General features: G+C 43.2%; 1 protein-coding gene across 5 annotated transcripts in view; it reads right to left on the reverse strand.

Annotated features, from left to right (window-relative positions):
• kiaa0825 (KIAA0825 ortholog) overlaps positions 1-26,527 on the reverse strand; it is a 297,880-nt gene that overhangs the window by 249,896 nt on the left and 21,457 nt on the right. For all 5 annotated transcript variants that reach the window (XM_060906939.1, XM_060906943.1, XM_060906940.1 and 2 more), the window contains 3 exons: positions 19,724-19,871; positions 9,048-9,216; positions 3,137-3,770 (listed from right to left, as the gene is read on the reverse strand). In XM_060906939.1, the coding sequence (XP_060762922.1) occupies positions 3,137-3,770; positions 9,048-9,216; positions 19,724-19,863 (943 nt within the window). In that variant the 5' untranslated portion in view covers positions 19,864-19,871. The remainder of the gene's footprint in view (positions 1-3,136; positions 3,771-9,047; positions 9,217-19,723; positions 19,872-26,527) is intronic.

Genomic DNA, 26,527 nt, shown 5'->3' on the forward strand with positions numbered 1-26,527 from the left:
CCAGTACACACACACACACACACACACACACACTTGCTGTTGCCCCTCCTGCCCCCATCCATGTCTTCTGCAAATGCACTGAGGTGTGGTGGTATGGCTTTAAAGTGCCCCATTGTTCCAGATCAGTCGAGCCGTGCATCAGATTCTGAGGTCCAGTCTTCACCCCATTACTTCCAGGAATAAGGCAAGAAAAAGGAGGTGAGAGGACACAAAGAAAGAGGGACAACCAGTTAAGCAATGGAGAAAAGATGAGCACAAAGGTCTCGGCCGTCCACATCTGAAGAAAGAAGGAAGGAACAACATCCGTCTCTCCGTCTCTCCTTTTCAGATGCAGGGGTTAAAAGAAGCTGCCATCTCAGCGCATGAAAAGCTGTTAAATGCTTCAGTGCCTTGACAGCACGGCATGGCAGGAAGTGCAGCGTTCTCCCCTGGGACTCTTACCGAGCCGCTGCCTCATTCCCAGCTACGCTTCTGCCAGCAAAATGTGCTGAATGAATAAAAGCTTAATAACAACACCTTTGCACACAAAGACTGCAAAGTTCAAAAGGGTTTAAGAGCTGAACAAACAAAGAGAGGAAAAGAAAAAAAAATGCACTTTTAGGTCTGGTTTCTCAATAAGATTGCCGGTGTGGCTTGATTAGCATGGTGGTTAGCATGCTACTTAATGCAGAAGGTGAATTCGTAGTGCCTTTAAAGGATCCCTGCAAATGGTTTGATCACCAGTCAGCAAGTAGGTAAATGACTGTGAACAGCACTCATTAAAATTCTCTAATAGTACAATAACAATTGTAGTCATTAAACAGTGCCTGAAGGCAGGTGTCATAATCTAGCGTTTACATTCAGCGTACAGACACGAATGGCTACAGCCGAGGAAAGTGGCACAGTCGTGCGCATGCATTACATGCTCGCTGCGTCCACATTAGTAGCTACTCCGCCTCCGGTGATTTATTTTAAGGATTGCCGGGCTGACTGTAGAACCTGAAGTGCCCGACCATTAAATGGTCCCAGTGATGTGGTAAAAGTGAATGCATTAAAAGAAAGAAAATGTTCTGGGGGGATATTATCTTTAAAATGTGAAGATCGCAGTATATATTAAAAAGATTTAAGGATTTAAAGGAACAGGATTTTTTTTTTTTAAACAGAACTTCAGTGCAATGAAATCAAGGTTTTTCACATCCCACTGAAATAATCCAACCAAATTTGTCGAACTGCGCGCAGTTTGCTTAGATGGGGCGGGGTTCATTTCAGGGCCAGAAAAATGTACGTTTGCGAGAACGTATTCGGGAACGAGTGATTAGTTGGAGCGGCACGGTGGTGTAGTGGTTAGCACTGTCGCCTCACAGCAAGAAGGTCCTGGTTTCGAGCCCAGCGGCCTTTCTGTGTGGAGTTTGCATGTTCTCCTCGTGTCCGCGTGGGTTTCCTCCGGGTGCTCCGGTTTCCTCCACAGTCCAAAGACATGCAGGTTAGGTTAACTGGTGACTCTAAATTGACCGTAGGTGTGAATGTGAGTGTGAATGGTTGTCTGTGTCTATGTGTCAGCCTTGCGATGACCTGGCGACTTGTCCAGGGTGTACCCCGCCTTTCGCCCGTAGTCAGCTGGGATAGGCCTCAGCTTGCCTGCGACCCTGTAGGACAGGATAAAGCGGCTAGAGATAATGGATGGATGGATGGATGGATGGAGTGATTGGTTGTCAGATATGAAGAAGTTCAAATAAAACCTGAACATAAGGGGCCCTTGGTCACGTTTCAGTTAAAGGTCCTGACTACAAAGTCATCTGAAATTTTCTAATTTTTTTTTTTATTGTGCATGGCATTCTCCATTGTCTCGCAAGAACAATATCATGTGGATGAGACATGATCATTTTGATGTGCTGAGGGTCATTTTTCTCCATTTTTGGGACCGAATATCCTACCTCTTGAGGTAAACAGTACAGCCCTACGGAAACAGCTGAACACGAGGAGCTTTAACTATGGAACTGCATTGCAGAAAACATCGTGACTCTGCATCGACCTCGGAGAGCGCTGAGTCGCAGGGATGCAATTTGTTGTTGATATTCACGAATAGATCCGTGAAAAGACGGATATATCTTTTCTCTGTTACTGCTTTTGTGTTACCGTTTCTTTCATTGTAAGATCAAAACAGTAGGTGTATAACTCCATACTCGCTACCGTGGAGTCGAGCCCATACATTCTAAGACTAAGATAGCTACGCGCTAGCTGGACTGATTTAGTTATCTGTCCAGAAAAATGACACATCATCAAACCTTGCTCTATCTTGCAGTTGCACTCACTAGGCAGGCTTTGCTTTTCTTTTGCGCTGGAGGGAGAGCGGAGTCCACTACATTTACCCATGCCGACTTATTTTGCTTAAAAGTAGGTCAGACACGCCCCACGATGGTCATGTGATATTGTTGCTCACTTGCTTCGGCGATCTCCGGAATCGTAAAATGCAGGACGCTTTTTATCTAGGCAAAACATTCACACACAGGACACACAGTGTGTGCAGCAGCGAAACATCTCGAAACTCCAACAGCAATAGAAATACAACATTTTTGCCCAGAATTCAGCTTTGTAGGCCGACAGTGCTGCTGTTTCTACCTCTAGGTTTCTTCCAATGTTTCCATGGACAGCGTGGAAGAGACCTTAAAAACTCTTCTGGGTTAGGGCACTCTCACTTCAGGTTTAAGTCCGAATACAGATACAAATATTTGGAGCTGAACAGATATAGATACAAATGGCATTGTGTTACACCCCCAAGATAAAACGTTACAAAAAAAAAAAAAGACAAGAGCCTGATCTGTTTTCATCCCAAATACCTCACAGCACTAGTTAACACATAATATAGCCAAAATCAGGGTGGCACGGTGGTGTAGTGGTTAGCGCTGTCGCCTCACAGCAAGAAGGTCCGGGTTCGAGCCCCGTGGCCAGCGAGGGCCTTTCTGTGTGGAGTTTGCATGTTCTCCCCGTGTCCGCGTGGATTTCCTCCGGGTGCTCCGGTTTCCCCCCACAGTCCAAAGACATGCAGGTTAGGTTAACTGGCGACCCTGTAGAACAGGATAAAGCGGCTAGAGATACTGAGATGAGATGATAGCCAAAATCACACTGATAGAAAGAAAGAGGCAGGAAACCCACTGACCTACTGCTGCCTTCTTGCTTGAGCTCCTCATCCCCTTCTCTCCTTGTGCACTATTATCCTTCAACACCACCTCCATAAGCAGGTCCAGCTCCTGCACCAGCGTCCACAGGTAGGTCTGGTTCACAAAGCTCAGAATGCAATGTGGCTCGACTATGCCATTCAGGACGTGAATGTCCTCACACAGCATGGCACAGAAGGGAGGACAGACGGCCTGGAAGCCCACAGCCAACCTTTGAAAGCCACTTCCTCCATCTGGACAGCATGTCTGTTTGTTCCTGAGAAGTCCCAGAACCGTTTTGCTCCGGAGAGCCTGGTACTTCTCCAGGACCTCTGTTTCAGTGTACAGGAAGCAGAGCTGGTGCACAAGGACGACTGCCTTTTCAGGTACTCCAGAGCCGTCCATGGATAACTTGTCCAGCAGGTGGTGCCGCAGCAAGAGCCGGACGTCATCCCAGGTTTCTTGGACCTCCAGAGCGATGTTATCGTGTACAGAGCAAAAGGGAGCCATGAAAGTCTGGCTCTGTTCAGATAAGGAGTCAGAAGTGGGGAAGGCCACGCCGCATTGAGAGGAGATGTTCAGCAGCAGCTGGAGAACTGCCTCTGTGTAAGCCTCCTCCGTCTTCAGAAGGTGTTGCTATTAAAAGAATTAAGAATGAGGTATGGAGGCAATGAAGAAACATCCATCCACCAATCCATCTATTTTTACACACACACACACACATTATATATATATATATATATATATATATATATATATATATATATATATATATACACACACACACACACACACGGTGGTGTTTGAAAGTTTGTGAACCCTTCTGAATTTTCTATATTTCTGCATAAATATGACCTAAAACATCAGATTTTCACACAAGTCCTAAACGTAGATAAAGAGAACCCAGTTAAACAAATGAGACAAAAATATTATACTTGGTCATTTATTTCTCATCTCATCTCATTATCTTGAGTCACTTTATCCTGTTCTACAGGGTCATTTTCCTCAACAAATAAATTACCTATCCTAGTCAGCTGGGATATGTCATTTATTTATTGAGGAAAATGATCCAATATTACATATCTGTAAGTGGCAAAAGTATGTGAACCTCTAGGATTAGCAGTTAATTTGAAGGTGAAATTAGAGTCAGGTGTTTTCAATCAATGGGATGACAATCAGGTGTAAGTGGGCACCCTGTTTTATTTAAAGAACAGGGATCTATCAAAGTCTGATCTTCACAACACGTTTGTGGAAGTGTACCGGTATCATGGCACGAACAAAGGAGATTTCTGAGGACCTCAGAAAAAGCGTTTTTGATGCTCATCAGGCTGGAAAAGGTTACAAAACCATCTCTAAAGAGTTTGGACTCCACCAATCCACAGTCAGACAGATTGTATACAAATGGAAGAAATTCAAGACCATTGTTACCCTCCCCAGGAGTGGTCAACCAACAAAGATCACTCCAAGAGCAAGGCGTGTAATAGTCGGCGAGGTCACAAAGGACCCCAGGGTAACTTCTCAGCAACTGAAGGCCTCTCTCACATTGGCTAATGTTAATGTTCATGAGTCCACCATCAGGAGAACACTGAACAACAGTGGTGTGCATGGCAGGGTTGCAAGGAGAAAGCCACTGCTCTACAAAAAGAACATTGGTGCTTATAAATATATTACGTTCATTATGTCTTCTTCTTAAATCAAAATAATTAGTTTTTCTTTTGTTTCAGACATGTAAAAGCTTTTTTACCTTTACCTGACATGTTTCGACGGTGTAACTTCCGTCTTCATCAGAGGGTCACCCATAACTTTCGTTTAATAAATATATTACGTTCATTATGTCTTCTTCTTAAATCAAAATAATTAGTTTTTCTTTTGTTTCAGACGTGTAAAAGCTTTTTTACCTTTACCTGACATGTTTCGACGGTGTAACTTCCGTCTTCATCAGAGGGTGACCCTCTGATGAAGACGGAAGTTACACCGTCGAAACATGTCAGGTAAAGGTAAAAAAGCTTTTACATGTCTGAAACAAAAGAAAAACTAATTATTTTGAACATTGGTGCTTGTCTGCAGTTTGCTAAAGATCACGTGGACAAGCCAGAAGGCTATTGGAAAAATGTTTTGCGGACAGATGAGACCAAAATAGAACTTTTTGGTTGAAATGAGAAGCGTTATGTTTGGAGAAAGGAAAACACTGCATTCCAGCATAAGAACCTTATCCCATCTGTGAAACATGGTGGTGGTAGTATCATGGTTTGGGCCTGTTTTGCTGCATCTGGGCCAGGACGGCTTGCCATCATTGATGGAACAATGAATTCTGAATTATACCAGCGAATTCTAAAGGAAAATGTCAGGACATCTGTCCATGAACTGAATCTCAAGAGAAGGTGGTTCATGCAGCAAGACAACGACCCTAAGCACACAAGTCGTTCTACCAAAGAATGGTTAAAGAAGAATAAAGTTAATGTTTTGGAATGGCCAAGTCAAAGTCCTGACCTTAATCCAATTGAAATGTTGTGGAAGGACCTGAAGCGAGCAGTTCACGTGAGGAAACCCACCAACACCCCAGAGTTGAAGCTGTTCTGTACGGAGGAATGGGCTAAAATTCCTCCAAGCCGGTGTGCAGGACTGATCAACAGTTACCGGAAATGTTTAGTTGCAGTTATTGCTGCACAAGGGGGTCACACCAGACACTGAAAGCAAAGGTTCACATACTTTTGCCACTCACAGATATGTAATATTGGATCATTTTCCTCAATAAATAAATGACCAAGTATAGTATTTTTGTCTCATTTGTTTAACTGGGGTCTCTTTATCTACTTTTAGGACTTGTGTGAAAATCTGATGATGTTTTAGGTCATATTTATGCAGAAATATAGAAAATTCTAAAGGGTTCACAAACTTTCAAGCACCACTGTGTGTGTGTCTGTGTGTATATTACACACACACACACACACACACACACACCACTTATCCATCAGGGTTGTGGGGACGCTGGAGCCAATTCCAGCTGACTTTGGCAGGGTACACCGTGGGCAGGTCCCTAATGTATCGCAGGGCAATGAGGAAACACACAAGTATAAAACTAAAAAGGAGGTAACAAATCTATAAATCAGTAAGTGTTCTTGGGATTTTGAGAACTGACTGATTGATACAGGAAGTGCAGGATTTGCTCACGATGTCCACACGCTAGACAGAGACACATAATACATGGACTAGCAACTCCTCAATTAACTCACTCACAACAGCCTCAATTTTTCTCCTCTCACTCAAATACAGGTGTCAAATTTTAATTTAATATATTTTCAAGCCAAATTCTGCTTTTATTTGAAGGATGTTAGCTACAAATAACCATTTAAAATGTAGCATGATTTATTGTTTGGCTACACTCCCACTACAGCTCACGATGCTTTGCAATGGGTTATTGATGAAAATGAGGCATTTTGATCGCAATGTATGGTGACGTGTACTTCGTACAGGTGAGCTAAAAGTTGTGGTCACACGACAGGTGAACACTTGGCCCTTTTCTTTTGAGGAGACCTGGCATTTTCCCTAGGAGGCATGCTTGAAGGATTTGTACGTATCGGCATCTGGCAGGAGAATGATCACTCATGTCTTGCTCTATTGCTGGGTTTCAGTAACATGACTTTTCTTAGCGGTTTTACCGGAAGTGAAATAGCTGGTGGTCTAAACGGCTACCGTAGTGCAAACAACTAGCGATAACTTATCAGAGTACGCTCGTAATCTAGAAGCCACTGCTGGCTTTAGATCTATTCAGAAGATTGCTATGCGCAATGGAATCGACCCCTACAGTCTGGGAAAGAAGGATTTGTCATACGATCTCGAAAACGACTCTTCAGTCGAGTTCTCTGACATCTCGAACTATCTGGTGTTGCAGACGTCCTTCTACACCGCAAAACAGATGAAAGCGTGGAAGAGTATGGAGGATTACAACTTGTTTGTATGTGGCTGAGTAAAGGACCTTGCTATCAAGTCGCTGCCCAATGAATCCTTTATTGTTTCTGCCCATGTAAGTACTTTTTTTTTTAGCTTTTCGTTCACGTCTTTACAACAAAGCGCTGCAAGTTGAAGTGTAAACAAACAACAGTTCGCTTGATTCTCGCTTGTGTTGGCTCTTATCCCTCAGGTAAATCATTCACAAAGATCATCAGAAACCCCTTTAAAGACCTGGATCTTAGTTAAACAAGATGGAGATGTGATCACGGCGCATTGTAACTGTACGGCTGGGGAAGAATTTTGTCGCGACCTTCATGCATATGGACTTTGTGAGGAGGAAACAAAGAAACAGCTGGGGACTTTAGTGCTTCGTGACTAAAAAAAAAAAGTACCGTAAAATAACGACACATAGCAAGAAAAGTACTTGGAAAACACTAAGGACATCACCGAGAGGGAAATACAAACCTTTCACCAAGTGATCACTGCAAACTCAAGCATGCTTTGACTCGACTCCCTTCAATTTCACGGAGAGGCTCAAAAGCCACCTTTCTCGACGTCTTTTTGTGAAATCCTGTGTTCGTTCACCCTTTTTTATTAGTTCACGGGGAACCCTGAAGAAACTTTTATCAGTTTCATGGTTTGATCGATTCGAACAACCTAAAACAATGCAAGCGTGAGGCGTTTTTCATGCCAGCAATGCACCTTCTCCGTACAAACGCTTTGTCAACTGAGCTTTGGTAGACCACCAGCTGAAAGTACTGAATAACTAATGAGGCAGACGTCACGTGAAACCCAGTAATAGATTTCAACAATCAGCAACGATCACGAATGCATCGCCAAACATTTGCCAAATATTCATGACCCCTTCGCCCAACCAATTATAAACCTTGGCAAAGGATACCATAATGTTAATAAACTTTTCCGAGTCTTGGTGAAGATTACGCTCTGCCTTGCGGCTGTGTCGATGAAGCCCTCGTGAGAATCGGGGATACAGTTTCGAGAAAGTACATCTCAAGAGGCTTGACAAAGGTTCCCTGAAGTATTCCCAAACCCATCTGCGAGTATTCGCTGCTTAGTTTGCCGGCGAAAACATCACCACCAAATTTTGATGCATGTATTGAAATTTTTGTGATGTTTTTGGCCACTCACGAGGCGGAGACACAACATAAAACAACTCGCAAAGCTCAGAGAACATTCACTGTGTGTCACACAATTGGTGGAGATGCTACCAATTTTTCGTCGCCAAGTACTCGCAAACCCATCGTGAGCTGTAGTGTGACCAGGGCCTTCAATAAAGCGTTTTCAGATGTCATCCTCCTTACATTTGAAATTACACAGACTAAATGCTTTTATTGTATCCACATCGACTGGATATGAGCAATCACATGCTCTGATTGGCAACTTGACTACTATCAGCTCGATCTCGTCATACATGGCTTATAGCCAACTCGGTGCTACGTGCCTCATCAGCTATCAGCTCATGTACGACTCGATCTCATTCATCTCATTATCTCTAGCCGCTTTATCCTGTTCTACAGGGTCGCGGGCAAGCTGGAGCCTATCCCAGCTGACTACGGGCAAAAGGCGGGGTACACCCTGGACAAGTCGCCAGGTCATCACAGGGCTGACACATAGACACAGACAACCATTCACACTCACATTCACACCTACGGTCAATTTAGAGTCACCAGTTAACCTAACCTGCATGTCTTTGGACTGTGGGGGAAACCGGAGCACCCGGAGGAAACCCACACGGATACGGGGAGAACATGCAAACTCCACACAGAAAGGCCCTCGCCGGCCACGGGGCTCGAACCCGGACATTCTTGCTGTGAGGTGACAGCGCTAACCACTACACCACCGTGCCACCCCTGTACGACTCGATTTTGTGGAATAACTTAAATATTATGGTATTTCTGTGGTATAGTAGATCAGTATGAAAACATGTATATGATACATTACCAGTGCTTTGAGGAAGTCCAGAAGCTCCTGGTGATCAGTAGAGACAGGTTTCAGTGAACTCATGTTACTCTGATGGAACCATTTTAGGCATTCTGTAGGACTGGGGACCTTCTCACCAGCCAAGGCCTCTCCAATCTTAGTCTGCAGTTCACACAGGTTCTGCTCAATACTGCACACACACACACACACACACACACACACACACACACACACACACACACACAGGTAAATCTCAGGCTTGGCATCTTGTCCCCCAGCTGTTCAAGCTCCAGCTCTGATCAAGACACATCAGCCCTAATGAACATGGACATCAATATATTTGCACTGGGATGTCTGTGTGTGTGTGTGTGTGTGTGTGTGTGCGCGTGCATGTGTGTGTTCAGGAGTCTGATGCAGACTAGCAATAAAATGGCACGTCTCTTTCATCATCCCAACACAAGCAGAACTTCACCATAACCATGCATAAGAACTTCTGTCTCCTCTGTATATGATAAATTAGACATGACATTTTCTCCAAATCTATCTGTCTCTCTCACATCTCTCTCACACACACACACACACACACACACACACACACACACACACTCCATTACAATGCATCGTGTGTCTGAGAGAGAAAAGCCTCTAAGCACCACCTGACTTGAGGCCTATAAACACTCAGCTGTAAACACTAAGTGATACAAAAGGCCAGATGCCTTGCAATGGCAAGACATTAAATACCATTTCAAAGTGGCACATTTTTATTTCGCAAGAAAACACAGCAAACATAAAGTGCTGTTATTTTTAACGGCGTGCACCCACAGTAAACTTGGGGAACGACGTGCATGTGTTGCATCGCTGGACCTGTTCACTGCTTTAATTTGGCTCGAAGGCAGAACTGCCAAAAGGAACCCGGCAAATGTGTGTCGTTTTGCTGTAAAGAGGAAATATGTATGAAGACGGGACATGACGGTACGGACAGACTGTGCTGGAACAGTGATTCTTCCTGTTCTGGCCTTTAATGATGGCCCAAAGCTCGCTGTAAAATCACTCCAGCTAACAGCCAACATAAACCGCCTGTTTCACCGGCTGAAGATGTCGCCTGCAATTTTGCACGCCCAGACAACTTTTTTTTTCTTTTTTTTTCCCCATCTGATAAGATGGAATGGCATTTATCATTACATTATATATATAAATTTTGTGCTTAAATCGAAACTCTAGATTAACACAAGTTTGTCTAATTCAAAACAAAAGCAAACTACCATACAGCAACGCTCTTATTTAAACTTTAGTAGACTTAATCACTTAATCGGAGTCATCTATCTGAAACATAAAGCCCGACACATGGGCTAAGTCAGTTTACTGTTTCTCATAAAGCAGGATTTGTGCTTGGTTCCACCGGAGGACTTTTACTCTAACAGCCGGGTGGAAATGAGGACCCATCTGTGCCACCATCCAGCCCTACTGCTCCATAAAACCTCCCAGCTCCCATCCGCAAACACCACCATGGCTCTGTCTATCACAGACACACACACACACACACACGCCTGGGTAAGCAAGTCCTGAGTACGAGTTGCAGGTGGCCCAGGGACAGCACACACTCAGTGCCCTGTCTCGTTCTGGGCACCCAGGAGGGTTGGCATCACTCTGAGGGTGAAGCTCTATAGTGACACTACACAGGTACCTGGAGGACTCAATTAGGAGCAGTTGATGGGGTTTGGGAGAGGTTATAACAGAGGAAAGCATCACTGAATACAGATGAGCTTCAAACATGCTGGAATAGAACTTATGCTCCGATAAGAGGGGGTGACGTTAATGAAGTTGGTTCAATAAAATTTAGATTTTTTTTTTTTGCTTAAAACTTCTCAAAAGCCAGGTGTATATTTAAAAGGCATAAAGTAGAATATTTACATATCATTTTCAATATCCATGCAGCTATATGTTCAGTTAAATCAGAAACTGACCATCCCACACAGAAAGGCCCCCATTGGCCACTGGACTCGAACCCAGAACCTTCTTACTGTGAAGCGACAGTGCTAACCACTACACCCCCGTTCCACCTGTGTTACTATTTTAATGCAAAAATATAAATTTAAGGGCAGCATGGTGGTGTAGTGGTTAGCACTGTCGCCTCACAGCAAGAAGGTCCGGGTTCAAGCCCAATGACTGACGAGGGCCTTTTTGTGTGGAGTTTGCATGTTCTCCCCGTCTCTGTGTGTCAACCCTGTGATGACCTGACAACTTGTCCAGGGTGTACCCCGTCTCTCGCCCATAGTCAGCTGGGATAGGCTCCAGCTTGCCCGCAACCCTGTACAGGATAAGCAGTTACGGATAATGAATGGATGGATGGAATATAAATCTATCATTCATGTCACAGCTGCAACAGCTGTCTGAGCCATGAGCCCCCCCCCAAAAAAAAAAAACGCCTTCTGACCAATGAGATGTGAGAGTTTTACAGACATATTATACAGTACTGCAAAAGTCTTAAGCACCCTAATTTTTACGTACAAACTTCTCATCTCATCTCATTATCTCTAGCCGCTTTATCCTGTTCTACAGGGTCGCAGGCAAGCTGGAGCCTATCCCAGCTGACTATGGGCGAGAGGCGGGGTACACCCTGGACAAGTCGCCAGGTCATCACAGGGCTGACACATAGACACAGACAACCATTCATACTCACATTCACACCTACGGTCAATTTAGAGTCACCAGTTAACCTAACCTGCATGTCTTTGGACTGTGGGGGAAACCGGAGCACCCGGAGGAAACCCACACGGATACGGGGAGAACATGCAAACTCCGCACAGAAAGGCCCTCGCCGGCCATGGGGCTCGAACCCGGCCCTTCTTGCTGTGAGGCGACAGCGCTAACCACTACACCACCGTGCCGCCCACGTACAAACTTTGTTAAAGATTTTTATTTAATGATGTCTACAACCTCAAATCAGAAAAAGTTGGGATGGTATGTTGAAACTGAAATTAAAACTGTAAACAATGATTTGGAAATAATCTTTGACCTGTACTGCACTGAAAACAGTTCAACACATTGTCTGATGTTTTATCTCATGAATTTTATATGGGATTCCCCCCGAAATAAACACTTATTTCAATTTTGAGTCTTGCAACACATTTCCAAAACAGTTGGGACTGTAAAGCATTTACCGCTGTATAACACTGCCATTTCTCTCACAACACTTCAGATGTTTAGGGACTGAAGACACCAGGTGATGAAGTGTTTCAGGTGTTATTTTGTTCCATTCTTCCTGCAAACAGGTCTTTAGGTGTGCAACAGAATGGGGTCATTGTCATATTTTTAATTTCAAAGCTCACCACACATTCTCTATTGGGGACAGAAGGGACAGGCACCCTCTTCTTCCACAGCCATGCCTTTGTAACGTGAGCAGAATGTGGTTTTGCATTGTCTTGTTGAAATCTCCCTGGAAAAGATGTCGGCTTGAAGGCAGCGCATGTTGCTCCAAAATCTCAATGTACTTTTCTGCATTAATGCTCCATCACAGAAGTGTAAGTTACCTTTGCCAAGAGCACTGACACAACCCCGTACCAGGACACATCTTGGATTTTGGACTTGTTACTGGTCACAATCTGAATGGTCCTTTTCATCTTTGCTCTGGAGCACACAGCGTCCATTTCTTACAAAAAAAAAAAAAGACCTGGAATATTGATTCATCTGACCACAATACGCATTTCCACTGTGCGATGGTCCATCCCAGATGCCTCTGAGCCCAGAGAAGTTGACGGCGCTTCTGGACGCAGTTAACATAAGGCTTCCTTTTTCCACTGTAAAGTTTTAACTGGCATTTGTGGCTGTACCTTTGTATTGTAGAGCTTCGTAAAGGTTTTCCAAAGTAATCCTGAGCCCATGTGGTTATATCAGCTATAGATGAATGACGGTTCTTGATGCATTGCCGTCTGAGGGATCAGAGATCACGGGTGTTCAGCTTAGGCTTGAGCCCTTGCCCTTTACACACTGAAATTCCTCCAGATTTCTTGAATCGTTTAATGATATTATGCACTGTAGAGGAAATATCCAAGAAAATATCCAAGTCTCTTCCCATCTTTCTTTGAGGAACATTGTTTTTAAACATTTCAGTAATTTTCTCATGCATTTGCTGAAAAACTGAGGATCCTCAGCCCAGCTTTTCTCCTCAAAAACTACACCTTTCCTGCATACTGATTTTGTACTAAATCATGACTACAATCACCTTTTGACATCACCCGTTTCAAATCACATCATTATTTAATTTTTTTTTACCTCATTACTAACAAATGAAATGAAATCGACCAGACAAAACATGGAATAGCTTGGATTCATACTGTCTACAGGGAAATACAAGTCAATGTAAATTTAGAAATCACTGCTTTCTTTTTTATTTGCCTTTTACATACCGTCCCAACTTTTTCTGATTTGGGGTTGTACTTTATCGAGCCAGTACAAAAACATTTCAGATTTCCAAACGTTACTTTGGGGTGGCACGGTGGTGTAATGGTTAGCACTGTGGCCGCACAGCAAGAAGGTTCTGGGTTCGAGCCCAGCGGCCGACAAGGGCCTTTCTGTGTGGAGTTTGCATGTTCTCCCTGTGTCTGTGTGGGTTTCCTCCAGGTGCTTCGGTTTCCCCCACAGTCCAAAAGGCATGCAGGTTAGGCTAACTGGTGGCTCTAAATTGACCATAGGTGTGTATAGTGCTGCATAGTGTTTTAGCAGCACCGGAACACCCCAGGGCACGGTGCTGGCCCCTCTTCTCTTCACCCTGTACACCGCGGACTTCTGATACAACTCAGAGCTGTGTCACATTCAGAAGTTCGCCGATGACACAGCCATCATTGGATGTATCAGTGACGACAGAGAGGAGGAGTATAGGAGCCTGGTGAGGGACTTTGCTGTGTGGTGCAACAGGAACCATCTGCAGCTCAACACCTCGAAGACCAAGGAGCTGGTCATTGACTTTGGGAGGTCCAGACCAAGGTCACGACCAGTTCTGATCGAGGGAGTTGAGGTGGAGGCTATGGATTCCTACAAGTACCTCGGGCTGTGGCTGGACAGCAAGCTGGACTGGACTTGTAACACCAATCACATACAGGAAGGGACAGAGCAGGCTATACTTCCTTAGAAGGCTGGGGTCCTTTAACATCTGCAGGAAACTCCTGTTGATGTTCTGTCAGTCCGTGGTCGCCAGTATCCTGTTTTACACCGCGGTGTGCTGGGGGGGCAGCACATCCAAGAAGGACACATCCAGACTGGACAAACTGATCAGGCGGGCCGGCTCTGTGGTCGGCATGAAGCTGGACTCTCTGGTGACGGTGGCAGAGAAGAGGTCTATGGACAAACTACTGAACAATCATGGACGATGCCAGTCACCCTCTGCACACTGTCATCAGCAACCAGAGGAGCCTGTTCAGTGACAGAATGCTCCTTCCCAAGTGCAGGACGAACAGACTCAAAAACTCCTTTGTCCCTCATGCCATCAGACTGTACAACTCCTCTCTGGAGGGGAGGAGGGGTAACAGGAGGACAGAGGATGGGAAGGAGCAGTAGCCTAGCCTAACAATAAGCAATACCAGACAATGTGCAATATAATGCGCAATATAAAGTGCAATATCTCTCCTGCTGCCCCCCTCCCCTCCCCTCCCCTCCCCCCTTCCTCTCTTCCCCATATCTTATTCTTTTTATATGTAAATACTTAATTTATCTAGAAGTTTTTCTCTATTTCTTTTCTCTGTTTATCTGTAATGATGCTGCTGGAATCTTAATTTCCCTGAGGGAACCCTCCCAAAGGTATCAATAAAGTTTTATCTAATCTTATCTAATCTAATCTATGTGAGTGTGAATGGTTGTTTGTCTATGTGTCAGCCCTGTGATGATCTGGCAACTTGTCCAGGGTGTACCCTGCCTCTCACCCATAGTCAGCTGGGATAGGCTCCAGCTTGCCCATGACCCTGCACAGGATAAGCGGCTACAGATAATGGATGGATGGATGGATGGATGGATGGAAACATTACTTTTCCAGCACAAAATAAGAACGCAGCATATTAGTAAGAGAAACTTTTCAAACAAAATACATAATGAAGGCTGCTGGTTTTTGCAGAAGAAATAAGAAGCAAGTGTGACAAAGTGTCCAGAAGAACTGTGGCCGGTTCTGTAAGATGCTCAATAAAACTTGGAGCTCATTTCTTTATAAAACTGCACTCATTGTACCTGAGATTATACTCTTGGTTGTTGTTGTGGTATTTTTTTTTTAATCAAAGGGTCATCACACCAAATATTGACTTTGTTCCATTTATTACTGTTTACTGCTCTTTATAGTTTTTATCCCCCGCAGGCCGAAAGGCCCGAAAGAGGATTGAGTGAGCCCATTCTGGGACGGGTGCGCAACTTCTGAAATTAACTCCTCTCACAATTTTTGGAGGAATTTCACAAAACTTGGCAGGATTCTTTGTTATATGTCTGTACTATGCATATTGTAATTTCATTAAATTCGGTCACATTTTACCAGTTACAGTCCTTTATTAACAAAATTATCCTTTGACAATTTCACGTGTGTGTTTTCCTTCTGAAATCAACTCCTCTCACAATTTTTGGAGGAATTTCATGAAACTTGGCAGGATTCTTTGTTATATGTTGGCAATAATGTATTTCATTATTTCGTAAAATCCAGTCACATTTTACCAGAGTTATGGCCCTTGATTTACAACCTTGTACTTTCACAATTTCCTGAAGGTGCGCTCGCCTTCTGACATCAACTCCTCCCACAATTTTTGGACGAATTTCTCGAAGCTTGGCAAAAGGCCTTGTTATATGACAATAATACGCATATTGAGATTTAATTTCATTTGTGAAAATTTGACCAGAGTTTTGACCCTTGATTAAATAACTTGTACTTTGACAATTTCATGAGGGTGTACGTTCTTCCGAAATCAATTCCTCTCACAATTTGTGGAGGAATTTCACCAAACTCAACAGGATTCTTTGTTATATGTGTCACGGTGCAGGCACTTACGGATGTATGCGCAGAAGAGAGACAAGGAACAAACAGCAATAGAGCCAAAACGAGAGACAAGAATCAGAGTAGTAGAACTAGCAAGGGTCAGGTGATCGGCAAACAGCGTTAAGGGGGAAAGACAAAGAGTGAAAACGGAAACTAGAGAAGCAAGAGTCAGAAGAACACACCAAGGCTTGGTATGAACCGATACAGGCAGAACAATACTTCGCAATGGAGTGGTGTGAGAGAGAGATTTATATAGGCAGGGGGACTAATTGGAATGATGAGTGACAGCTGAGTTCAATATTCGGGAGACAGAAGGAGCTGTGAGCTCTGGGGAGTGTCGTCTACGGTGTCCATGCTTGTAGTTTGGACAGTTTCAGCAGGTTTACTGACAATATGTCGGTAATACGCATATTGCAATTTCGTTCAATTCAGTCACATTTTACCAGAGTTGTGGCATAGTTGCCAGCGGGGGATATTGTGCTCTCAGAGCACACTTGTTTTTAAATGTAGAAACTTTTAATTTCTTTATTTTTGGACTAAACAAGGCAACTTCTTTGGCTAAAAATATTCCATGTCTGAAATTCTGGTGTGTCCCATCCAGCGCTATTAAAGGCTATGACGTATCAAAAGTCAAACAAGAACCATAACAGATGGATTAAAAGTGGAAATTAATGGAGCTGATATGGAACCATTTTCTTTCCTTTTTTTTTGAACGAGCGGGGATGTAATAACAGGGAGAATTAAGACGGCGAGCCTTCATAGAGACTCTCTCAGGTCCAAATGTGTGTTAGAATTTACTTCCTGTTTCAGTCAGTGGTTTTTTTTTTGCGTTTCCGTTTTTTTTTTTTTCTGTTTACTTTAATCTACACATCATAAAGCTTATGGACTGGACTGAAACACCTGAATGGAAAACACTCCAGAATTCTAACAATTACTCCACTTCCTGTCCTCTTCTATTGGACACACTATAGTCGGATTTCCACTTTGATTAAATGTGTGCAGGACGCCTGAGCTTCCATGTCACCCCAGTGTGTGACCTCTACTACAGAGGAAAGCAAACAACCCCCAGATCAATCAACCCTACAGGATTAACGTGATCACTTTTTAGACTGAGAGAGCGAGAGAAAGAGGCTCAGAGAACAAGCAAACAAGGAAGTCGGACAATACCTTTACAGACACACGTAATAAAATACTTGATGGAGAGAGATTCAGAAACAGAAGCCAACAAAAGAAGAGGGAGTTGAGGAGAAGTCCAGAGCTAAAGGGAAACGGATGAGGGGAGGAAAAGTTCTTTTAAGCCCTGCTGTATGCTCTTTTTTTCTGGGTCCACATGTCAATCATGCTCCCTGAGACTGTAATGGTTTTTTTGTCTCCAAGTGGAGCAGACAGGACTAGCAGGTGAGGAGAAGTGAGAGAGAGAGAGAGAGAGAGAGAGAGAGAGAGAGAGAGAGAGAGAGAGAGAAGCAATAGCAGTCTTTCATTAGGCATGATGGCGCGTTTCACAGCTCCCTGCCTTACAGAAACCCAATCCACTGATTAGTCAGCGCTTTGACATTATCTTAAGTTCCTTGTCAAAATTAATTTAGTGTGGGTGGGCCGCGGGTCTGTTGCGCTCCAGGAGGTAGAGCGAAAGAGGAGGTGGGGAGGAGGAAGGAGTGAGGGAAAGGAAGAGATCCCTTTCAAATAAGCCCCGGCTTCAGTGAGCACCTAGCCATGTGGCCAGGAAACAAATAGCCTATCTGAGTGCTATCAAAGAGCCCTTCTTTCTCCGCAGAGTGAAGCAGAAACGCGTAAGCGGATCTCGTCGACTCCAGATCTGGCGTACTTAGTATCGTCCAGCGCCAAGCACCATGGCTTATTTGTCAGGATAAAACACCATGTCCGTGCACACACACACACTTATGAGATTGTGAGAGATGTCACGGTGCTGCTGGTATCTATTGGAAGTTGTTTCCCGAGCGGGTGCAACATGGCGCCTGGCCTCCTTGGCTGACACTTCATTACGGCCCCTCTCATTGCCGGTGGCCTCGCTTGGCGTCTGAGTTGATGAAACCTAATGGATAACAGCGTTTCAATTTGAGAGAGCTCGGGCTGTTCGGCAGCCTATCTTAATCTCCTTCAATTATGGCGCAAATCTCAAACATCCTGGAGCAGGCCAGCTACAGTGACCTATAAATAGGCTGGAGCTCGGTATGAAAGTCAGGGGCATGCTCGCTTCTTCTTCTTCTTTGGTCTCTCTGCCCTCTTTCTTTCATGATGTACCTGCTCTGCTTATTGAATTAGGTAGGCGCATGGCCCACCCTGGTGGTCCAACCTGGTGGAGGTCAAAGAGAAGCTGTTGTCGCAATCCAAACCAATGGATGTGCATCACTTCAACTACTTCCTCTCTGTGGCTCATTATGTGGGTCTTGTCATGGTCTCGGTTCTCACCCCAAGAACACAAAATAACCCTTTAATACCGAGAGAGGCTGAGAAACTGCCCAGTGTTGGGTAATAACCCTTGAATTACCCAGCCAAGGGTTTTGTGTTTTGTGGAATCTTTGATTATTACTTGTCCATTTGGAGCAGAGGGTACGGACCAGACAGAGCGGAGACGCTGGTGGTAATGGGCAAAATTAGTCAGGAGGGAGCTTTGTTCAGGTACAACACTCTGCGACATAGGGTCTATATCCTCTCAGCTGTAAAAGGCTCAGGGAGATTTTTCCAGATTGGAGAGGCTTCCTGTCGTGACTTGGGTGCAAGACAGCAGAGGAATTGAGACGGGGAAAAAAAAAAAACGTGTGCACCCTGTCTGGTCAAAAGAGAGCTCCAGTGTGTCCTCCAAAAGTTATCTCAGAACATGAGATTCATCTGGTGCATGATGCATGAAAAACCAGAGAATAAAAACATCCTTTATTTAGGGAGCTCTCTTCAATATGTCCTTCACTCAAAACAAAGCATCCATGTCTAATAGAGAGACCTCTTTATCAGAGCACGGGAAAAAAAGATAGAGAGAGGCACAGATCCAGGAGTACATTCAAAGCATGTGTTTGAGTTTATTGATTTCAGGTGAAGTGGAGTGCTTTTCATCAAGTCTCAATTAATCATCAAGGCTCAATGTTAATAGTATTTTAGGTATTCTAGGACGAGATGTAGATGCAACAGGTTACATCAAATTTGGATTGGAGTCTAAAGCAAGAAGGTTCTTTCAAACACGGACAGCCCATTGAAGATACACAGCAGAGACTCACAGTGCACGGTGTGTGTGTGTGTGTGTGTGTGTGTGTGTGTGTGTGTGTGTGTGTGTGTGTGTGTGTGAGAGCCCTTGAGCAGTGCATTGAGCAAACAGATGTAAAACAGTTTGAAACCAAATGAAAGCAAAAGCATTCAGTGCAGTTTGTGCAAACTCTGAGTGAAAACGCTGAAATTCAAATCAACGTTTTAATACTGTGTTGAGAGGCTCTGTGTGAAAAGGGTTTTTATTTTTCCCTTAAAGAGTTGCTCAAGGACAGGAACTTTGTGTGCCAGCGTGTATGTGCGCATGTGTATGGATTGAACAAGACGACTTGAACCTGTGTGCCATATCATGCACAGACCTCGAGGTGAAAGAAGGAGAGCCAGACCCTCAGGCCGCTGAACTAAAAGAGAAAGTTCAAGTTTGCTTTTAAGCAAACACAAAGATCGAAGCGAACACGTGACCGCTCGGGCCGCTGACCTGCAGGCGTTGAGTTTCAGCTTCTCCTCTGTTTCACGGATCAGGACCTGGAGGTCCGCCTCACCCGATCCACTCAGCATGCTCGGCAGCGGCAGCGCCACGAAAGCATGGTCATGCGGAGAGTCACCCTGCCGCTCCATTCCTCTCCCTGTGGAAAGAAAGAAAGAAAAATATTTCATCTCAAACACATAAAAGCATCCCCTTTCAAAGAAAGTATCTTCACAAAGCGTACACATGCCCTAGAGGGAAGGTCCAGGGGAGGATAAAGGGAAATATTCTTCTTGAAAATTTGGCTGGAAAAGGGATGGCTTTGTACTTAGCATAAGCATTTTAACCTTTTTCTCTTTTTTTGCTATTTGAATGTCCAGGTTTTTATGGAAGGCAAAATCACAAGCACCAGTAGGAGCCTGTGCACACCTCAAATAGATTTTGGGCGTTAGAATAGAAAAAACAAAAACAAAGCAAAAAAACGTGCAATTGTCTGACATGAAGTATTTGGACGGAGTTTCCAGTGATTGAAGGCAATAATTTTATTTTTCAGATACAGGAAGGACTTCCGGGTTCTTGGGCATAAAAAGTCTACACACCCCTGCTAAAATGGCAGGGTTTTTTTTGTGATAAAAAAATGAAACCAAGATAAATCCTGTCAGAACTTATTCTAGCTCATCTCATCTCATTATCTGTAGCCGCTTTATCCTTCTACAGGGTCGCAGGCAAGCTGGAGCCTATCCCAGCTGACTACGGGCGAAAGGCGGGGTACACCCTGGACAAGTCGCCAGGTCATCACAGGGCTGACACATAGACACAGACAACCATTCACACTCACATTCACACCTACGCTCAATTTAGAGTCACCAGTTAACCTAACCTGCATGTCTTTGGACTGTGGGGGAAACCGGAGCACCCGGAGGAAACCCACGCGGACACGGGGAGAACATGCAAACTCCACACAGAAGGGCCCTCGCCGGCCCCGGGGCTCGAACCCAGAACCTTCTTGCTGTGAGGCGACAGCGCTAACCACTACACCACCGTGCCGCCCCTTATTCTAGCTTTACTGCAAAATTTCAATCTATACAAAGAAGGTGAAAACAAATCAGAAACTGTTTAGGGTGAAAAATTAAAATAAAAATAATACAAAAACCTGACTGCATAACTGTGCACGCCCTTTAATAATGAAGCATGTGTTCAGAATCAACCAAAATCACATTCAGTTTCATCTTAAATAGTAACAAGAAGACAGTCATCTATATCCCCCGCCCTATATACCAAGGATCAAACAACATCTTAAAAACCCTACTTCCATCTGGAATTTTACCTCTCATTACGTCTTTTCACACTTACGTGGTCCAAGATTCATTCTGCTCTGTAACTAGAACATTCAAAAAATCCCGATTAAAATTTTCCAACTTCCATTAACAAGATATTCTGGCATGGGCCCTGCTTTACAAGCACAACTTCTCTCTACAGAGATGTTCTATCTGGAACAACTCTAGTACTGTAGATAATAACAAGTCATTATTTTATGGTAAATGGTTCAACAATGGTATTACTGTATACTTGTTCGTCAGCTCTTTAATAAAGAAGGGCTACTATACAGCTATTCAGAATTTCTCGCAAGGTACAAGATACCACTAAGTCCAAAAGGATCTTCTGTCGTCTTTGATGCTATTCCTTCTGGCCTTTGCATGTTATTCAGGACGGTTGAAGTCTCTGTGCCTTTGGCAGTGTCACCCCCAGATCCAACTCCGCTTCCTTTAGGTAAAATTTGTTTCTCCTTCAGTAAAGGTTCCAACTCTAAAATTAGGTCTTTGTTTCAGGTTGGTTTAGTCTCTACCCCATCGGCAACATTCTGCTGGAGTAAGTTTGTCAACAATATAGACTGAAAAAAAAAAAAGTCTGGTCCTTACCCCAAAAGTTCTTACTAACAAATAAAACTAAAGAGGTCTCATTCAAGTTGCTCCATAGATTTTACCCCACAAAAAAAAGTGTTTTTACGTCGTTTTAAGTGCGACCTTGACGTGAATTGTTCTTTTTGTGAACTGCACCCTGAAACGGTCTCTTATTTATTTTGGTCTTGTGAATTTACGCATAAACTTTGGAAAAGCATTAACTCCTTTACTGTTAACAAATGTTTTCTCTGACTTTATTCTTTACTACAGAAATGTTATATTTGGTTGTTATGATCACAGTAATAAGGACAAGAATACATTTTTTTTCTCATCAATCTGATCTTGCGTCTTGCCAAATTTCACATTCATAAATGCAAATTCTCAAACAAGAAGACAGAGTCGTCTATATCCCCCGCCCTATATACCAACTATATACCACGTTTCAAGATATTATTTGTCCCATTTTTCAAGTTCCGCTGCAGGAAACCAACCCTACCGCTTTACACTGACCTCAGCAGCCCATGGCATAAACCCACCGGACCTTTGGTCCAGCTGAGCTAAAAATTAAAATCTCTCACATTTCTTAGTATCAAAAGGCACATATACATTACTTAATCAACACATATACCAACTTTCAACACCATACCATTCACAGTTTTCATGTTCTGCTCTGGAAACAAAACCTACCCCTAAGACTAACCTGAGAGACTAAGTCTGAAATTGTTTCCATGGAAACATGAAAAATGAAAACTTCTCAAATTTCTTTGCATGAAAAGGCACATCTACAGCACCTTGTTAACATGTGTACTGAGTTTCAAATCCATATCATGAATAGTTTTGGATATATGCTCCGGAAACCAACATCGCTCTTAGAAACTAAGTCAAAATCTATTTTTTTTTATGTAAAAAATTGAAAAATACTTTTTTTTTTTTTCTCAAAAATCCAAAATAGCAAAAGGCAGCAGTTCACATGTTGCTGGATATGTATACAAAGTTTCATGAAGATATCTTCAGTAGTTTTAAAGATATGGCCCGGAAACAAAAACATGACCGGACGGATGGAACCCATTTCTATATCCCCAGCCAAACTCCGGGGATAATAATTAGTATACACCTGACATTAATTAATGTGGCTCTGCTTGACCTCAGATAAAGTTTGGCTGTTCCTGTGGAATTATTCCGATATCCTCTTGGTTGCATCATACTCCAAAAGCCATAGGCTGTGTCCAAAATCACTCACCCATTCACTACTCACTAACTATATGGTGAGCTTATTGGTAAAATGAAAAAAACACTTTTGGACACTACTCTGCCTTGCTGCTATTTACATCATTACTGTTGCACAATTAAAACATGCCAGATCAGTCAGCTGGTGGGTTTTCAAAATAATAAATCCATATTATACTGAGCGTATTTCCCACATTAATAAATGCAAAGTACTTTGTGTCTGCTGCATCTTTCAGTTCTTTTAAATCAAGGCTGAATACTTTCTTCTTTGCCGCTGCCATTTGTTCAATCAAATTTGAGGCTTTTGATCAATTCCTCGCTCTGCACTGTAACTTTTATTCTTGTATTTTATGTCTTATTCTATTTTAGCTTTTTTCTATTCTCTTACTCTTTTTAATTGTACTTGAATGTCCGTTTATAATGCATTTCTTCCTCTGTCCATTCACCCCAATACATTTTTTTTCTTTCAGCGCAACCACAATGCATGATATTATATACTGCTTGGTTAGTGACTATTGGTTCTACACTACTTTTCATGATGCATTGTAGGATACTATGAGTCCACTATATAGGGTGTAATAATTCTCACTATATGTTCGGACAGCGCTACAAAATGGCAAACTCACTATATAGTGAGTAATGAGTGATTTTGGACACAGGGATTGTCTGCAAAGACTTTTCAAAACATAAACGGGATCTCATCATTGAAAGGTATCAAATCAGGGCAGGGGTACGAAACAGTATCCAAAGCATTAAATATTAAATATTCCATGGAGCACAATGAAGCCAGTCATCAACAAGTGGAGACAATATGGCTCAACAGTGATTCTAGCAAGATCAGGACGTTCCTCCAAGCTTGATGAGAAGACAAGGAGCAAACTGGTCAGGGAGACCACCAAGAGTCCTACAGCAACATTAAAGGAGCTGCAGGACTTCCTGAAAAGTACTGGCTGTTCCCTACATGCAACAACAATCAGTCATATTCTTGATATGTCTGGGTTGTGGAGTAGGGTAGCAAGATGAAAGCCTTTACTCACCAAGAAAAACATCTAAGCCTGGCTAAACTTTGCAAAAAGGTACATCCAGTCTCCCACAACCATATGGGAAATATATTATGGTCTGATGAGACCAAGGTTGAACTATTTGGCCATAATTCCAAAAGGTATTTTGGAATACCTTTGAGCAAAGGGAATCTGCTCCCTTCGATCGCTCAGTTAGTAGAGCAGAGGGCTGTCGGTGCTTACAATGGACATCTTGAGGAAGCCATGGCCTAATGGTTAAAGAAGCAGCTTTGGGACCAGAAGGTCACTCGTTCAATTCCCTGGACCAGCAGGAATAACTGAAGTGCCCTTGAGCAAGGCACCTGTTGTACATCACTTTGGATAAGAATGTCTGCTAAAATGCCATTAAGGTATGTTTGGCGCAAAAATAACACGACACATCATCAAAAGAACGTCATACCCACAGTGAAGCATGGTGGAGGGCATCATGCTTTGGGGCTGCTTTTCTTCAGCTGGAACTGAGGCTTTAGTCAAGGTGGATGGAATCATGAATAGCTCCAAATATCAGTCAACTTTGGTACAAAACCTTCAAGCATCTGTTCAGAATCTGAAGAGGAATTTCACCTTTCGGCATGACAACGACCCAGAGCATACATCTAAATCAACAAAGCAGTGGCTTCACCAAAAGAGGATCAATGTTCCGGAACGGCCCAGCCAGAACCCAGAGCTTAATCCAATAGAAAATCTGTAGGGTGACCTGAAGAGATCTGTGTACAGGACATGTCCTTGTGATTTGACAGAGCTGATAAATTTTTGTCATAAGAAGTGGGCAAAAATGGCCAAGTCTAGATGTGCAAAACTGACAGACTCTTACCCCAAAAGACGGAGTGCTGTAATAAAATCAAGAGGTGCTTTAACTAAGTATTAGTTTAGGGGTGTGCACACTAATGCAATCAGGTTTTTGTATGATTTTCTTTTCTTTTTTTTACCCTAAACAGTTTCTGGTTTGTTTTCACCTTTTTTCACAGATTGCAATTTTGTCATAAAACTGGAATAAATTCTGACAGGATTTATCTTGGTTTCATTCTTTTAGCACAAAAAACAAACAAACAAACAAACAAACAAACAAACAAACAAACAAACAAACCCTGCCATTTTAGCAGGGGTGTGCAGACTTTTTATACCAATCCACCATAGGTAAGAAGCTTTTTTTTTTTTCCTTGGAGAGAAAAGGACCGACCGTTTATAGCTGCTATATTCATAAGTGGTAACAGGAAATAACATGTTTTGCAGATGTTCCACAATGTAACCCGTAAACGGATAAAAACTACGGTGTATTGTGCATGTTGACAAATCACTGTAGTAGAAGAGACTGGACTGCATCACACCATCCTTGTTGTTGATTATTTTCTGATAACCCCATACCCCATCCTGTGTTATTCCTTCCTTAGCCAAATAGTGTATACTGATCTTATTATTGCTGAATTACTGAGAACTGCTATACGAGTGACATGAGGAAAAACAACCTTGCCAATAAATTTAGCCCATTATTATAGTTCTCAAATTTCACATGCCGTCGATTAAAAAAAGTGATCATTTCTTTCAAGTTTGCATTAGCTGACATCTCACGGCTTTGCTCGTGTTTCCAGCAGTTAGAGTATTGACAGTACCAGGATATATTTACATTTACGTATGAATGTTTCCGGCGCGATGGCATGGCATGGATGGTATGGGCAGCATGGTGGTGCAGTGGTTAGCACTGTTGCCTCACAGCAAGAACGTTCTGGGTTCAAACCAGCCGATGGGGGCCTTTCTGTGTGGAGTTTGCATGTTCTCCCCGTGTCTGTGTGGGTTTCCTCAGGGTGCTCACAGTTCAAAGACATGCAGATTAGGTACAATGGGGCAACTGGAGTTGGTGCAAGCTGTAATGGGTTTCCATGTCAGTGTCGCACTGTCACTTGCACACCAAAAACAAACAAACAAAACCAAATTGAACAATGCAGACTACTTTCCACACCTAAATATCTCCTATTTCCCTCTGCAAATGAGTAATAACTACAGAAATAGGAAAATATTGTAATATATAGGTCTAGACTCTCTGGTACTCAACCCAGAACTGAAAATAAAGGGTTTCGCTGCGTGCACTGACTGCCATTTGCAACCATACATAAAACCATGTTCTAGGTGCTGGTCACTAGATGGCAGTGTTGTGTGATTTGACCTCAATTCTGTTCCAGGCATCCTGGAATTGGAAATTGAAGAGGCGTGCAACAAAATGTTTTCATTTCAAATCTAAATTTGCCCTTTAAATTTTGCTCCTTGCCCCTTGCATATTTGAGAAGGTAAAAAAAAAATTTAAAAATAAAAAAAAAACCAGCAAATTTAATAATGTTGAACTGTGCCCCAACCAGCCCTAGATGCCATCAGAATGCACCATTTGAAGTCCATCCATCCATTATCTGTAGCCGCTTATCCTGTGCAGGGTCACGGGCAAGCTGGAGCCTATCCCAGCTGACTATGGGCGAGAGGCGGGGTACACCCTGGACAAGTCGCCAGATCATCACAGGGCTGACACATAGAGACAAACAGCCATTCACACACTCACTCACAGTTAATTTAGAGACACCAGTTAACCTAACCTGCATGTCTTTGGACTGTGGGGGAAACCGGAGCACCCGGAGGAAACC

This window comes from Neoarius graeffei, chromosome 24 (assembly GCF_027579695.1).
Source record: "Neoarius graeffei isolate fNeoGra1 chromosome 24, fNeoGra1.pri, whole genome shotgun sequence".
Classification (NCBI taxonomy): Eukaryota; Metazoa; Chordata; class Actinopteri; order Siluriformes; family Ariidae; genus Neoarius; species Neoarius graeffei.